Source organism: Meles meles, chromosome 18 (genome assembly GCF_922984935.1).
Source record: "Meles meles chromosome 18, mMelMel3.1 paternal haplotype, whole genome shotgun sequence".
In the NCBI taxonomy this organism is placed as follows: Eukaryota; Metazoa; Chordata; class Mammalia; order Carnivora; family Mustelidae; genus Meles; species Meles meles.
Genome location: NC_060083.1, coordinates 44,772,895 through 44,787,854, shown reverse-complemented (window position 1 = coordinate 44,787,854; position 14,960 = coordinate 44,772,895). Strand labels below are relative to the sequence as shown.

The window sequence follows — 14,960 nt, the reverse complement described above, 5'->3', positions numbered from 1 at the left end:
TTCTTTTTTATGATGAAGCAGCGACCACGAGACAGCTTTTTATTTTTCTTTCTTTCTTCTTCTTCTTCTTATTTTTTTTAAAGATTTTATTTATTTATTTGACAGAGAGAGATCACAACTAGACAGAGAGGCAGGCAGAGAGAGAGGGAAGCAGGCTCCTTGCTGAGCAGAGAGCCCGATGCAGGACTTGATCCCAGGACCCTGAGATCAGGACCTGAGCCGAAGGCAGTGGCTTAACCCACTGAGCCACCCAGGCGCTCTCTTTATTATTTTTTATTGCAGAATAGCTGAGACACAATGTTGCATGAGTTCCAGGTGTACACATAGTGATTCAGTATCTCTATGCGTCCTGCTCTGGTTACTACAAGGGTAGGCACTGTCTGTCTCCATAAAGCACTATTGTAACACCATGGACTGTATTCTCTGCGCTGTCTGTTTCATCCCAGGGACTTATGAGTCCATAACTGGAAGCCTGTGTCTCTTACTCTCCTTCACCCATTTTACCCATCCCTCTACCCCCCACCCCTCTGCCAACCACCAGTTTGTTCTCTATATTTATGGGTTTCTGGTTTTTCTTTTTGTTTGTTTGTTCCAGAGGCAGCTTTTTAATCTTCATTCTGCAGTTAGATTTTGGGTTTTGGGTCACCCATCACTGGACTAGACAATTGCTAGTTTCTCTTCCAGATTAATTAGGTTCTTGGTTCTCTAATGGAAGCGACTTTGTCGGTTGCTGGTTCGTTCCATTTCTAGTCCATTCTTTTCTTTTTTTTTTTTTTTAAGATTTTATATATTTGACAGAGAGAGACACAGCAAGAAAGGGAACACGAGCAGGGGGAGTGGGAGAGGGAGAAGCAGACTTCCCGCTGAGCAGGGATTCCTGATGGGGGACTTGACCCCAGGACGCTGAGATCATGACCCAAACCGAAGGCAGAGGCTTAACCCACTGAGCCACCCAGGCACCCCAAGTACATTCTTTTCTTAACAACATCATCTGAAGTCTATTTGGCCGGTGTGTTTTTTGTTCTCAAGAGGCTCTTAAAAAACCCTTGGGTACAAGTGATGTTGTCCTAGTTTATTTAACACATACCAGCCTTAAATGCATCGGTCCTAGTTTGGCGATTACTATGGAATGAAATCAACACATATTAATAATTCAGCAGCTAAAGGCATGCTGTTCAGAAAACAGGTCAACAAATTTTGACAGGTTACAGCCAGTCAGTTGAATAGGGCTGGAACTTCAAATATCCAGACATGTCTTCAATGAAGTGGTCTTGGAATGCACTTTGGAACAATGGAATAAAGCCAGGGCTTTATGAAAGTAGCAGGAGCTCACTGACAGTTCATCCTATGAAATCTGAGCCCCTCTTCCATCCTGCTGCGAATCTCTTCCAAAGTAAGGAATTAGACAAAGCTATCAGACAGGGTATGCTTCTAGGCAGTGGAAAGAGATGGCAGAATGAAAAACACTGTAAAACTTGTCCTTGCTAAACCTTTGGGAAAATAGTCTGGCATTTCCTTGAAGGGTCAAACACAGAGTAACTCTATGATCCAGTAGGCCCACTCCTATGTCCATACCCAAGAGAAAGAAAACCATACATCGACGCAAAAATTTGTACACAAGTGTTCATAGCAGTATTATTCATAATAGCCAAAGCCTGCAGGCAACCCAGATATCATGAACAACATTTAGTATATCCTTACAGCAGAGTATTATCTGGCCATAAAAAGGAATGTAGTACTAATATTTGTTATCACAACATCAATGAACCTTGAAGACATCATGCTAAGGGAAAGAAGCAGACACAAAAGGTCACCTATTGTCTGATTCCCTGCTCTGTGCCGAGCCTGCTTTTCCCTCTCCCTCTGCCACTCCTGTTTGTGCTCACTCGCTCTCTGTGTCAAATAAATAAATAAAATCTTAAAAAAATGGGTGAATTGTATGATATGTGAATTACATCTCAATAAAGTTGTTATACCTTTTTAAAACCCATTATAAATATTATTAAAAATAAAACCCCTCAACCTATCATCTGTCTGTGAGGGAGCCCCAGGCAAAGGGAGAAGCAGGCTCCCTACTGAGCAAGGTTCCCAACACGGGACTCGATCCCAGCACCCTGGGATCATGACCTGAGCCAGAGGCTGATGCTTAACGACTGAGCCACCCAGGTACCCCAGTACCCACAGTTCTTTGTGGTAATTCTGTCTTCTCATTTTACCTTCACTGTAGAAACAGTAAGTTACTTACTCTCTGACCCAGATAGTCTGAGCATGACTTTTAAACTCTTTTTTTTTAAAGAAAGAAAGAGCTCAAGTTAAGCTAATATGGTTATCCCTGTTCTAACAGCTATTTTGTAATACTGCCTTTGAAATACGGTCTTCCTACTTAGAAACTAAGACCAGCTCACTGCGAGGATCACTCAAAGTTTTATAATTCCTTCAGCCGCAAGAAAACATTCTCTGGGCTGAATTTAAAGTTGTATCTGGCATCTGAAGGATGGTTTGAAACAGCTGCCAGTTTTGTTTTGTTTTTTAATTTTTTAATTTTAAGGTGCTCCACACCCAGTGTGGGGCTTGAACTAAGGATGCTGAGATCCAGAGTTGCATGCTCTACAGCGCTGAGGCACCGGGAAAGAGCCGCCAGGATTACTGGCGTCCATCCCTGGGAGGGTCTATGGGTGGGGGCATGTGGACTCTGGAATCAGGCTGCTTGGTTCTTTTTTTTTTTTCCAAAGATTTTTTAAATTTATTTGACAGGCGGAAATCACAAGTAGGCAGAGAGGCAGGCAGAGAGAAAGAGGTGGAAGCAGGCTCCCCACCAAGCAGAGAGCCCGATGCTGGGCTCAATTCCAGGACCCTCCGATCACGACCCAAGCCAGAGGCAGAGGCTTTAACCCACTGAGCCACCCAGGTGCCCCAGGCTGCTTGGTTCTTAAACAGGCTTCACCCTTCTGGGCAAGATACCTATACCCTCTGTTCTTATTCATATGTAATATCTATGGATAAATTACAGCCCCCACCTTGGGAGAATTAAGTGAATTAGTTGTATGAATAAATCAAATGCAGAGAACAGAGCTTGGCATAGAAGAAGTACTCAGTAAATTTGATCTATTCTGTGTCCCCATCGACCTCACCAATTGCCAAGGGCAGGGGAACTACTCACTTTCTGCCAGAATCCTATTGCGAGGAACCTGGACCTGGTCCCTGAGAACAAATTAATCGTCAAGGAGGGGGGTCAGGCCAGAGCAATGGGGCTCAGTTTAGACAGAACAAGACCATTTCCCTTCTCCTTCTGGAAGGCCAGTAGAGTCTCCGATGGGCCGTGTGCCCCCTGAGGAACTGAAATCCAGAAGGAGGACTCTACTTTCCTGAAGATACACATTCCAAAGTTCTGAAGGGAGTGAGCAGGTGTCTTCCTAGATCCAGGGCTTTGCCTTTGGAGGGGGTGCCCCCGCACCCAGGATGAAATGAATCATTTGGGGAGAAAACTTCAAGAACTCCCTTGAGCTTTCCGTGTTGCTATGACTCGCTCTGTTTTGACTTTCTCTTTTTTTGAAGATTTTATTTATTTATTTGACAGAGATCACAAGTAGGCAGAGAGGCAAGCAGAGAGAGAGAAGGAAGCAGACTCCCCGCTGAGCAGAGAGCCCGATGCGGGGCTCAATCCCAGGACCCTGAGATCATGACCTGAGCCGAAGGCAGAGGCTTTAACCCACTGAGCCACCCAGGCACCCCTGTTTTGACTTTCTTTAACTATAACCCCAAACCTTGCTGATGCCAGCTTCCTGGATTCCAGAGTCTACCCGGTCTTTTTCTGCTGCTATGACTTACATTCCCTGATTGCTTAGTTTGGTTAATGACCCTGTGTATTTGTCTTTAAGTTGCAGCTTGATCCCTTCGAGCCACTCATGCTGACCTGTGGTCTGGTAAACTAATGTTCAATCTTGGCCGATGATATTGTGCCTGCCTCGATGCCCTCCACACTATCTATGCCCCCATGGACACTTTGTAGGTCCCCCAGCTCCACGGGCACTCCTGGCCAGCCCAAGACTCTCTTTCTTCGAAGGGAAAATATAGGTACACGGAGACTAAATGATTTGTTTAGGGAAATAGAAAAAGAGCTAGAAATTTAGCTGAGCCAGAATTAGAACCTTCAGATAGAATTGCATCTAAAATACAGTAATCAGCAAGACTTCGTTCTTAAATAAAATGTTGTTTTAATAAAATACTGCACATATATATTTTTCTTTTCAAAGATGTTATGACCAGGATGGCTGGTGTGAATGGTAATATATGGTGAACTGTATAATTAGTAGCAAAAACAAGGACTCTCAAATAAATAGGCTTAAACATTCTTTTTAAGACATATTCTGCAAATCAGCTGAGACTTAAGAACAGGCAAGGGGAAGCTGGCTTTTCCTCCAAGAATGTGCTTTTGGTTGTCTTGGGATAGAGAAAGGAGTCATATTTACCCTGTAGGAATCAAAAGTAACTGGAGTGACCTTCTGGGGAGAGGATTCCTTGCCTCTCCTTGCCCTCTCCTTGCCTTTTTGTCCAAGATTTCAGAGTTTAACTAAACCATACACAAGCATTGTCCCAGAGCTGCCTTGAGGCATCCCTGTATCTGACAGGATGCGGAGCCAGTGGAAAATTCTAGGGAAAGCAGAGCTGGGCGAACAAGGGGGGGTACGATCTAGTGTGATGGAGGAGAAATTGATTCTATCTGAATGCTCTGACCCAGTACCAATCGAGGTTACTGCGGCCATTCAGGAATCCCGGTGAATGCAAAGACCATGGATATATAACAGAAAAATATAAGAAGCAGAATTACCCCACTAATTACCCATTAATTGTACTCTAAGTTGGTCCCCACTATTGAGAGTGCCTTACCTAAAGACTCAGATATAACCAAAGCCATTTAGATCATGTGTAACATACTTTACAAGATGTGCAGGACATGAAAAAGTCTTCCTTAACCCATCATCCTTCTTTCTCTGTCAAGTCCACTGCTCCTTTCTCCTTTCCCTTTTCTGCATAAGGATGGGGACAGGTAGAAAATTCTCAGTTGAGATCCCCAGCCCAGGTGGCGAGCAGGCCCTACCTGGAAGTCTCGCTTTCATGTTATCTCAAAGAAGAGCAAGTAAGTCTTCCGGGAAAAATCCAGAGGGACCCAACTCCTAACAGATAAGGCTTTCTCAACTAGCCTTATTTGCTTTCCAAAAAACCCCACCCAATACAATTAGAATTGCAAAGGAGGGAGGGGTTGCCAGGCTCACTCTAGCACCTCCGGCCTCTGGGCTGGCAGAAGACCGTAGCCTCCCTCAGAGGTTGGCTCGGTCGGTCGGTAGTTGACTTTGAACTCTGCAGTCTCCACGGCCCTTACAAAGACTTCTTGTCCGGCTGGCCCAGAACCCGGGCAAGGCAGTAAGGGATGAGGCTGACAGATGCCAGGGGCACGGCCGCACTCTTGCAGAAGGACAGGACGTAGAAGATCAACTCCACTTGGGATGGGGGCCTCAGAGAGTCAAAGAGGTGCAGGAGGACGAGAGAGGTCATGATGCAGCTGAGGCGGAATGGGAACCATTTGCTGAACTTGCCCTTGCAGCTCTCCCTGTACATGCTGGAATTGAGAGCCAGCCCCAGGCCGAAGAGGGTCCCCACGTTCTTGAGGAGGCTGGCAAAGGGCGTGGTGTCAATGTGGACCCATTCCGGCTGCTGGCACCATCTCTTGGCTTTTTCTAGCGTCCACAGGAGGTCTACGCCCAGCCCCTTGAGCAGCAGGTAAAATCCAATGGCAAAGCCGAACAGGAAGAAGGTGATGAGGAAATACTTCTTGAGGCTGGCGTTGTAGATGCTCTGGATGTGGCGGAAAGTTTCAGCCACAGCAATGCCTGCGTGGGAGAAAGAATGGCTGTGAGAAGTAGGGAAGGCTCTAGCCCTTCAGCTATCGGGGCGGTGGGGTGGGGGGGTTCGGAGCCGTGGATGACCTGCCATCCATCCTGCCATTGTGACATTAAATCACAGATGCCAGATTAGAGCGTCACCTGCTTTATTCCCGTAGGTGGATGGGAAGCTGGAAGAGGCATGTCACATATATTCTCTCCCTGAACGCGTGCTTCCTCTCGGGGCCCTCCTGTTTCTACTTGAATTCCCGCAGGGGTAGAGAGCTCACTCCCACTTGGGCAGCCCATTTCATCTTTGAATGAATTATCAAAGTCCCCGCCGCCCCCATCCCATCTGTTAGTCTGTTATTTCTGTAGGAGTGAAGTTGTAAATCTAGAACCTCTGTAGAAAGCGCATTTGAAGGTAGTTATTCGTATCTCTAACCTATACCTTCTCAGGTCTTTCATACAACATGGCTTTTGGGCTCCTCAAACAGGGCACCCAGTAGGCTGCCTAACTTTTGTGGTGGTTGTGAAGCCCTTATCTCCCTTGGGCTCCACACTCTTCTTGTAATGCCACTGTGTTCTGCTCTCAGCCATCTCCAGGGGGGAAATTCTACAATGTCCCTAAGATCTTATATTCCAGGACCTCCCACAATGTAAAGAAAGTCTTTCTTACACTTAAGCCCCTTATAAATGGGATCTAAGAAAACACAAGTATAGGTGACCCTTGAACAACATGGGTTTGAACTAGGTGGGTCCACTTATACGCAGATTTTTTTTTTTTTGATGAATATAGTAGAGCCCTGTAAATGGATTATCTCTTCCTGCTGATTTTCTTTCTTTCTTTTTTTTTTAAGATATTATTTATTTATTTGGCGGGGGAGAATGCCAGGTAGCATGAGCAGGAGGGAGGGGCAAAGAGAGAAGCAGACTCCCCACCGAGCAGGGAGCCCCACCTGGGGCTCAATCCCAGGACTCTGAGATCGTGACCTGAGCCAGAGGCAGACTCTTAACTAACTGAGCCACTCAGGTACCCCTGCTCCTGATGATTTTCTGAAATAACATTTTCTATCTCTCGCTTGCTTTATTGTAAGAATACAGGGTATAATACATATAATATACAAAATATGTGTTAATTGACTGTTTATGTTATCGGTAAGGCTTCCAGCTAACAGTAGGCTATTCGTAGGTAAGTTTTGGGAGAGTCAGAGGTATATGCAAATTTTCGAGTGCATAGAGAGTCCGTGCTCCTAACCCCTGTGTTGCTCAATTATCGACTGTATTCAAAACTCTGATCTTATAAGAAAAACCACTGTGGGTTTGAAAATTGATTTACCCAAATAAAGAGCTTTTCTAGGACCCTGTTCATTCGTTAAATTTAGTAGATTCCCTTAAAACTAAACTAAGGACCAGGGTGCCTGGGTGGCTCAGTCAGTTAAGCATCCCACTCTTGATTTCAGCTCAGGTCATGATCTCAGGGTCCTGAGATTGAACCCCATATCTGGCTTCATGCTCAGCATGGAGTCTGTCTGAGGTTTTTTCCCTCTCTCCCTCTGCCTATTCCCCACTCTCTCTCTAAATAAAGAAATAAAATCTTAAAAAAAAACAAAAACCAACCCAACAACAGAATGAGGGGCAGTTTCCAGCTGAAGACCAGTAAGAGATAAAGAATATGAAAAGTAATGAAATTTCCAGCTAATTCAATTGAGTAAATGAACTTGACATGTTGCAACTTTTCTGAAACACATTGAATTGCGTAGATCTGGGGAATCCTGTAGAAATGAAGAGCTTCCTCACCCTTCCCATTCAGCCCACTGAAACGTTAACAGCACGATGACGTCCAGAGCACGACTTGCGGCATGCTGGGCTTTTGTTGGGGAGACACGGGATAGGAGGGGTGAGAAGGGAGAAAGCCAGAGCAGCTGATACCTGACAGGACTCCGGCAACAACCTGATGGGGAAAATGAGCAGCAAGGTAGATTCGGGACAGACAGACGTTCAGCTGCACGGCCCAGAATCCCAACCATAAAGCGACGTTCAAGCACCTGCAAGAGGAGAGGCGGTCAGAACAGCACCCGGGAACGCATCCCTTAGCAAGGACAGCCCTGGCAGGAACGCCAGAGCCTGGCCAACTGAGGCGCTGTCCGTGGAATTTTAGTGAATTCGAAGCCCGTACTCCAAAGCTCGGAGATGCCCGTGTCACGTGGGGAATGCTTGCACACGTGAACGTTAAGCTCCCCTACTTTACGTGTGTGATAATTAGCCATTTGCACAGGGGCTGTGTGCTCAGAACTCTGTAGTAGGAATGTCTTAATGTGCCTTTGTTTTTCAACCTGGACAAGGCGACTCTTTGGTTGGTACAGAAGTGGCTTTTTATTTAAACCCGCCAGTAGGACGCTGTCTGATCTTGAGAAGTCCCCGTTGGGGGACCGTGTGGGGCCTTGTTTCCTTATCTGTAAAGGGAGAGGTTGTGCTTGTAGGTCCCTTCCAGCCCTAACATCCTGTGACCTTCATGCTTGCCCTCAGCAGAAATGCCATGACTCGGCTCACTACCAGCCCAGGGCGGGGTGGACCAGTGGTGTGGAATGTGGAGAAGAGCAAGTGGTATGTCCGTTTACAGAGACAGTCACCTCCTGCCCTCCACCCCCAGTCCCCAGTGCTGAGTTCTTACCGAAATCTGTAGGTTGGCTTTCTCTTTCCCCGGAAGATAGCGAGGGTGGATGTGACCATCACGTAGTATACACCCGCTGTGCCCATGGCATGACCAGAGGGACTCCCTAAAGAGTAGGGAAGAGAGGAATGGATGAACTAAAGGTAAAAAGTCTCCATTTAGGGGTGCCTGGGGGGGCTCTGTTGTTATGCGTCTGCCTTTGGCTCAGGTCATGATCCTGAGGTCCTGGGATCAAGCCCCGCATCGGGCTCCCTGCTCAGCGGGAAGCCTGCTTCTGCTTGTGTTCCCTCTCTTGACATCTCTCTCTGTCAAATAAATAAAATCTTGAAAAAAAGTCTCCATCTGGGACACTGCTAGGGGATGTCCTCTATACATCCATCCACCCACCCGCCCATCTTTCTATCCATCTATCCATCCAACTCTCTGTCCATCCACCACCCATCTTTCCATCCTTTCATCCAGCCATCCATCCGTTCATCCATTTAGACATTTATCAAACAAATGTCTAGGGGCGCCTGGGTGGCTCAGTGGGTTAAGTGTCTGATTTCGGCTCAGGTCATGATCTCAGGGTCCTGGGATGGAGCCCCGCATCAGGCTACTGCTCAGTGGGGAGCCTGCTTCCCCACCCCGTTACTCCCCCCCTGCTTGTGCTCACTCTCTCTGAAAATAAATAGATAAAATCTTTAAAAAACCCACGTATCTATTGGGCTCCTACTGCATGCCTAGCACTGTACTAGGTTCTGGGGGTAGTGGTGAGAAAAACCAGAGAAGGCCCCAGTTCTTGTAGTTCTATACAATCTAGAGATCACGCCAAGAATCAGCACACTCAGTGTATAACAGCAAATCAACGCACCCTCCATCACCTCCCTCCACTCTCCTGCTGCTCACTCTCTTCTGGTCATGCTGGCCTCGCGCTCCTTTCAACATACTCCCACCTCAGGGTTTTTGTGCTATTGGTCTTTCTGGCCAGAGAACTCTCCTACCAGCAATTTACTTGAAAATGTCCTTGCCTCCTTCAAGGTCTTGCTCAAATCTCTCCTCAGGGAATCCTACCCTGACCTCCCTACTTACTACTTCAACCCATACTTCCTGATCATTCTACCCTGACAGATAGGAGGTCTTGAGATACGCCACCGAGATTCCTTTTTGGATTGGAGGACTTATCTGCCCAGCTATGGAGAATGGGATTGTGGATGGCCCTCAGCCCTCAGTTGTCTCCTGGCATTGCCCTGAGCTGAAGAGGGCCATTTTGATCAGGGTTACCCTCTCCCCAGGGACAGTCTCCATCCCATCACTGCTCTATATTGGGGTGTAGGAGCCTGATCCTCTTGTCACAATTCTGGGAAACTCTGAAGGGCCACCCCCAAGTTCAGAGCTCCCTATGGGGTTGGCTGAGACTGAATCCGAATCAGACTTCTCCTGCCCGGTTGGTTTCTGTTCCTTCCTTCCACCTGGGTTCCTCCCACAGTCAACACAGGGACTCTTGCATGCTAATCTACATCTCAGTCTGCTTGCCAGGGAATCCCAGAGATAACGCCTTGCCTTGCCTTTCCTCCTCATCCTCCCCCTCCTCCTCCTTTTCTGCTCCTTCCTCCTATTCGTCTTCCTCTTCTTCTAATATTCCTTACCTTTTACTCATGTAATATGATTGTGTATATTGGGCACGTGCATGCACACACACACACCATTCAAATTTCAGCTGCACAAGGACAGCAATCTTTGTCTCTTTTATTCACTAAAGGTACTCCAAGTACTTAGAACAACGTCTGGCATGGTGTAGGTACTCAATAAACAAAATTTAAATAAAATCAAAATTTTAAAAATTTAAATAAATAAATAAAGTGAAGGAATATGCTCTGAAGTGAGCAAAGGGTTTGCGAGAAGAAATAACTAAGGGCCATGCCCTAGTTTGGGAGTTAGGGATGGTCCCGTGAGGAAGGGATGCTGGCACCAAGACTTAAGGGTGAGTAAAGCAGTTGGATAGTCCATTGCCAACCAAGAAAGGAAATCTAATCTATCATTGGATTGCATGAGAACTGTTTGGTTGTGTCTAGTAAAGCACAAGCATGAGGCGCCTGGGTGGCTCAGTGGGTTAAAGCCTCTGCCTTCGGCTCAGGTCATGATCCCAGGGTCCTGGGATCGAGCCCCACGTCGGGCTCTCTGCTCGGCGGGGAGCCTGCTTCCTTCTCTCTCTCTGCTTGCCTCTCTGCCTACCTGTGATCTCTGTCTGTCAAATAAATAAATAAAATCTTTAAAAAAAAGGCACAAACATGCATGGGATTGGACAGTCGGTTCAGGAAGATACCTCTACTTGGCTGGTCCTTGGGGAAGAACAAGCCAGGGGCTTAGTCTTCTCCTGCTTTCCCTCCCTGGATGAAGGGCCACAATGCCGTTACTCTCATGAGCCCTTTGCCTATAAGAATACTCTTGCCTCTCTGAACTAACCATTCAGGTTCTGGAAACATTAGGCAGATTTCTAGCCAGAGATGTGCTCTTAAAGACTTTATTTATTTATTTGACAGAGAGAGATCACAAGCAGACAGAGAGGCAGGCAGAGAGAGAGAGAGGGAAGCAGGCTCACTGCTGAGCAGAGAGGCCAATGCGGGACTCGATCCCAGGACCCTGAGATCATGACCTGAGCCCAAGGCAGCGGCTTAACCCACTGACCCACCCAGGCGCCCCAGAGATGTGCTCTTCAGGAAGACCTCCTTGAATTAAATTAACTTGGAGTTGTACCCATCTGAAGACTGACTAAAGCTTGAAGGAGCCGTCCTCCTCCTGTCCCCTCAAAGACAGCTTCATCTACACCGACTGCTGAGAGGTGGCCACAGTGAGCAAGGTCCACCCAGCTTCTGTCTCTACCGGGGCGGGGACTCTCACCTGGTCCAGTCTCACAGGTGACTGGAAACTGCTTTATCAGCGGCACGGAGGTGTTGCGGTAGTAATCTGTGTCCATGACCCACCAGTATGGACGCTGTCCAAACAGAATCCTGTAAAAAAGCAGAACCAGAGTCTGGAGTTACTGAAGGAACCCTTTTGCCTGAAGCCCACACCTTGGGGAAAGGAGAGTAGTGTGAGGAGAAGATTCACGTGATCCTAAACAGAAGACTATTAGCTTCGGCTGCCTCCAAGAAGAGGAATGGGGTGGCTGGTGAGTGGTAGGGGAGGGAGACTTTTTCTAGTACATCCTTTATATAACTTTTGAATTTGGAACGATTTGAAAGTATTATTTACTCAAACAGAAATAAACCCGAGATCCTAAAATTCCATATTAATGGAAGCTCTGTGACTTTTTTTAAATCCCAGGAAGAATTGGTCCTAGAAGGACACATACAGAACTACAGTTTGTGGGATGCTTTGATGGCTCAGTGGGTTAAGCCTCTGCCTTCTGTTCAGGTCATGATCTCAGGGTCCTGGGATCGAGCCCCGCATCAGGCTCTCTGCTCAGCAGGGAGCCTCTTTGCCTTCCTCTCTCTCTCTGCCTGCCTCTCTGCCTACTTGTGATCTCTGTCTGTCAAATAAATAAATAAATAAATAAATAAATAAATAAATAAATAAAATCTTCAAAAAAGAAAGAAAGAAAAGAAAAGAACTACAGTTTGCACCTTGGACTTGCAAATCCTGCCAGGTCCCTATGCTCTTCCCTCAGGTCTCAGGGAGTCTTGGATTTCCTCTGACATCAGAGAATGTGCCCGGGCCCCAGGGAACTGCTCTCTGTAAGGACAGAGGTAGCTTAGGGCACTTACTTTGTATCCTCTCTGCCTTGGAAGAGGGTATAGCCCAGACAAACCACTTCCCTCCTTTTAAAAAATTATTATTTTTAAAGATTTTATTTATTTATTTAACAGAGAGATCACAAGTAGTCAGAGAGGCAGGCAGAGAGAGAGGGGGAAGCAGGCTCCCCACTGAGCAGAGAGCCCAATGCCAGGCTCTATCCCAGGACCCTGGGATCATGACCTGAGCCAAAGGCAGAGGCTTTCTAAATCCACTGAACCACCCAGGCACCCCAAACCACTTCCCCTTTAAAAGTACTAGATAAAGTACTAGATATACTTTTCATTGTGGAAATAGGTGTCAAGGTTCAGCCCCTCCAGGACTGGAATAGTGATTTTTCACCGACATCAGAGACAGCCACTAACTCTGACCTCTGCCAACTCGAGAGAAAATCCATGGTTCTTCAACTGAGATCAGATGTTTAAAATAACCCTTTACCTGTTTACTTTTTAGGGTCATGCTGTTGAATAGGGGGCATTACAGACAACATTTAGTTCTCCAACCTCTCAACAGATGTTTCAGAACCACACTGATACACCTTGGTCCTCTCAACCCCATGACAAATTTTTTTAGATACTAAAAGACATTTATTATTTATGGCCAAAGAATATTAGACCTAGAAGCATCTTCAGAATCACTTGACAGTAGAAATAGACTGTTTAGAGATGGTAAAGGTCTTAGCTAGCCCAAGCTCTTTATTTTCTAGATGTGGAAATAGAGGCCAAAGCCATCACGGGCTGCAGTCAACTGGTACTGGCCAACCATTGTAAAAGATGTAGGATTTTTGCAAGCCTGACCCATCAGTAGATTGAAAGTGGCCCCAAGGGGAATATAAAGATGGAGAAATTGACAAATGCTAAAATTAGGACAACCACCTGCCCCCTGAGAGAGTCAGTTCATCAGCATTGACTATAACCTAGTTCTTAAGAACCTTGCCTCTGATCAGCCTGCCTGGGCTTCATTGCTGCCTCTGCCATTGACCGCCATGTTGATCGTGCTGTGGTCGCTTATCTCAGTGCCTCTGTCTCTTCATCTGTTATATTGTAGCAACAACCCCACAGCAAAGCTCTTGGCACATGGCCTCGTACCTATTAAAAGTTCAATAAATGTTAACTAGAGTTATTATTAAGGTCCCAGAGATAACCTAAGTTTACAGATTATAAAACAGAAACTCAGAGAGTGGCTTTGATTTGCCCAGGATGTAAAGCTGGTGGGTGGCTGAATGAGGGTTGGAGCTCAGTTCTCTGGGTCTCTTCTCATTTTTCCATCCAATGGATTTTTTTTTAAAGATTTTATTTATTTACTTGACAGACAGAGATCACAAGTAGGAAGAGAGTCAGGCAGAGAGAGAAGAGGGGAAGCAGGTTCCCTGCTGAGTAGAGAGCCCGATGCAGGGCTTGATCCCAGGACCCTGAGATCATGACCTGAGCCGAAGGCAGAGGCTTTAACCCACTGAGCCACCCAGGCGCCCCATCCATGCCATGGATTTTTAAGTTACCAACATGTTTCCTGTTTTCATACACCATCTTTCATCCATCTATCTTTATGTTACCTATCCTGTTTCAAAGTAATAAAACTATACTTCTTTGCTTATAACCTATACTTCAGCCTTTTCATTAAGTCGAGCAGCTGGCCTTCCATCCACATGAAATAGCCTTGCCTGTGTCTTCAACTCACGGACAGGGTTTTCTCTGTCTTCCCTCTTTAAGTAGACGATCCAAAGTTGGGAGGGGAGTAGACTGTGGCTTTCCGAATAGCACGGAGAAGGCAACTTCCGATGGACAGACATTTCCAGAGAGAATGCCAGCCTCTTCCCTTGCCGATCTCCTCTCTGTCTGGCTCTTACTCACCACTTAAAGACGAGGTTGAGCCAGTCTCCAATCACTGCTACCCAGAGGAGCTTGATGCCCACAGCTTCACGGAGATGGAACCAGATGGGGAAGAGGACATAGAAGGCATTCCTGAGGTCTGCGATCACGGACACCAAGATGAACCAATCCTGAGAGTCCTGGTAATTCACCTGGAGGTAGTGCGTTGACTGGATCCCGAAGTCGTGAAGGGCGTTCATTCCTTGCTCCATCCTCACTCCTGGTGCCTTGGGCAGCCTTCAGCTGAGCCCTCGCTGTGATGACGGACTTGGTGGTGATCGCTCTTCTATCAGCCTGCGCCTTGCCCCTGTTTTTATACACCCTGGATCTGCCCTGCAGGTCAACCCAGCCCTGATCTTTGGACTCAAAAACCACTTTTGTCTAAAATCTATTGATCAAAGGTGCATCACCAGTAGGTTGATGCAAACATGTCCAGGGTGATTTACGTAAAATAGAAAAACAGGCACACAAAAACAGCCTGATCTTTGCCATGTACTCGGCCGGGCCAATTATTAACTTTGGCATGCTGCTTGGTAGTGCAAGGGCTGCCCTCTGGCTCCAAAGCCAGCCCAGAGACCCAGGACAGAGTCTACATCTGCCCTGGTTCTTTCAGAGATCCCGATTTCCCGTCTGCAAGTGCACTTATTTGAGGTCAAAGACACGTCTTGGTGCTCTAGCTATCATGTTTTAAGAATATTCCTTTTAAAATGTGCTAAGTTCTATTGTCCGGAGAACCATCACCTTGCTGATCCTCTTTTATCTGCA

The 14,960-nt window shown here is 46.6% G+C and overlaps 1 protein-coding gene across 2 annotated transcripts; it reads right to left on the bottom strand.

Annotated features, from left to right (window-relative positions):
* Window positions 1-1,678: 1,678 nt before the first annotated feature.
* G6PC1 (glucose-6-phosphatase catalytic subunit 1) lies at window positions 1,679-14,597 on the bottom strand. 2 transcript variants are annotated; one of them, XM_045985431.1, is made up of 5 exons: window positions 14,178-14,597; window positions 11,434-11,543; window positions 8,554-8,659; window positions 7,812-7,927; window positions 1,679-5,888 (listed from the first exon to the last, which is right to left on the bottom strand). In XM_045985431.1, exons 1-5 carry the CDS (start codon window positions 14,405-14,407, stop codon window positions 5,377-5,379), a joined length of 1,074 nt encoding a protein of 357 aa, XP_045841387.1. In that variant the 5' UTR covers window positions 14,408-14,597; the 3' UTR covers window positions 1,679-5,376. The 2 variants fall into 2 exon arrangements, with proteins under 2 accessions (XP_045841387.1, XP_045841388.1); XM_045985432.1 differs by lacking the exon at window positions 14,178-14,597 and adding an exon at window positions 13,264-13,415.
* Between the last annotated feature and the right edge of the window lie 363 nt (window positions 14,598-14,960).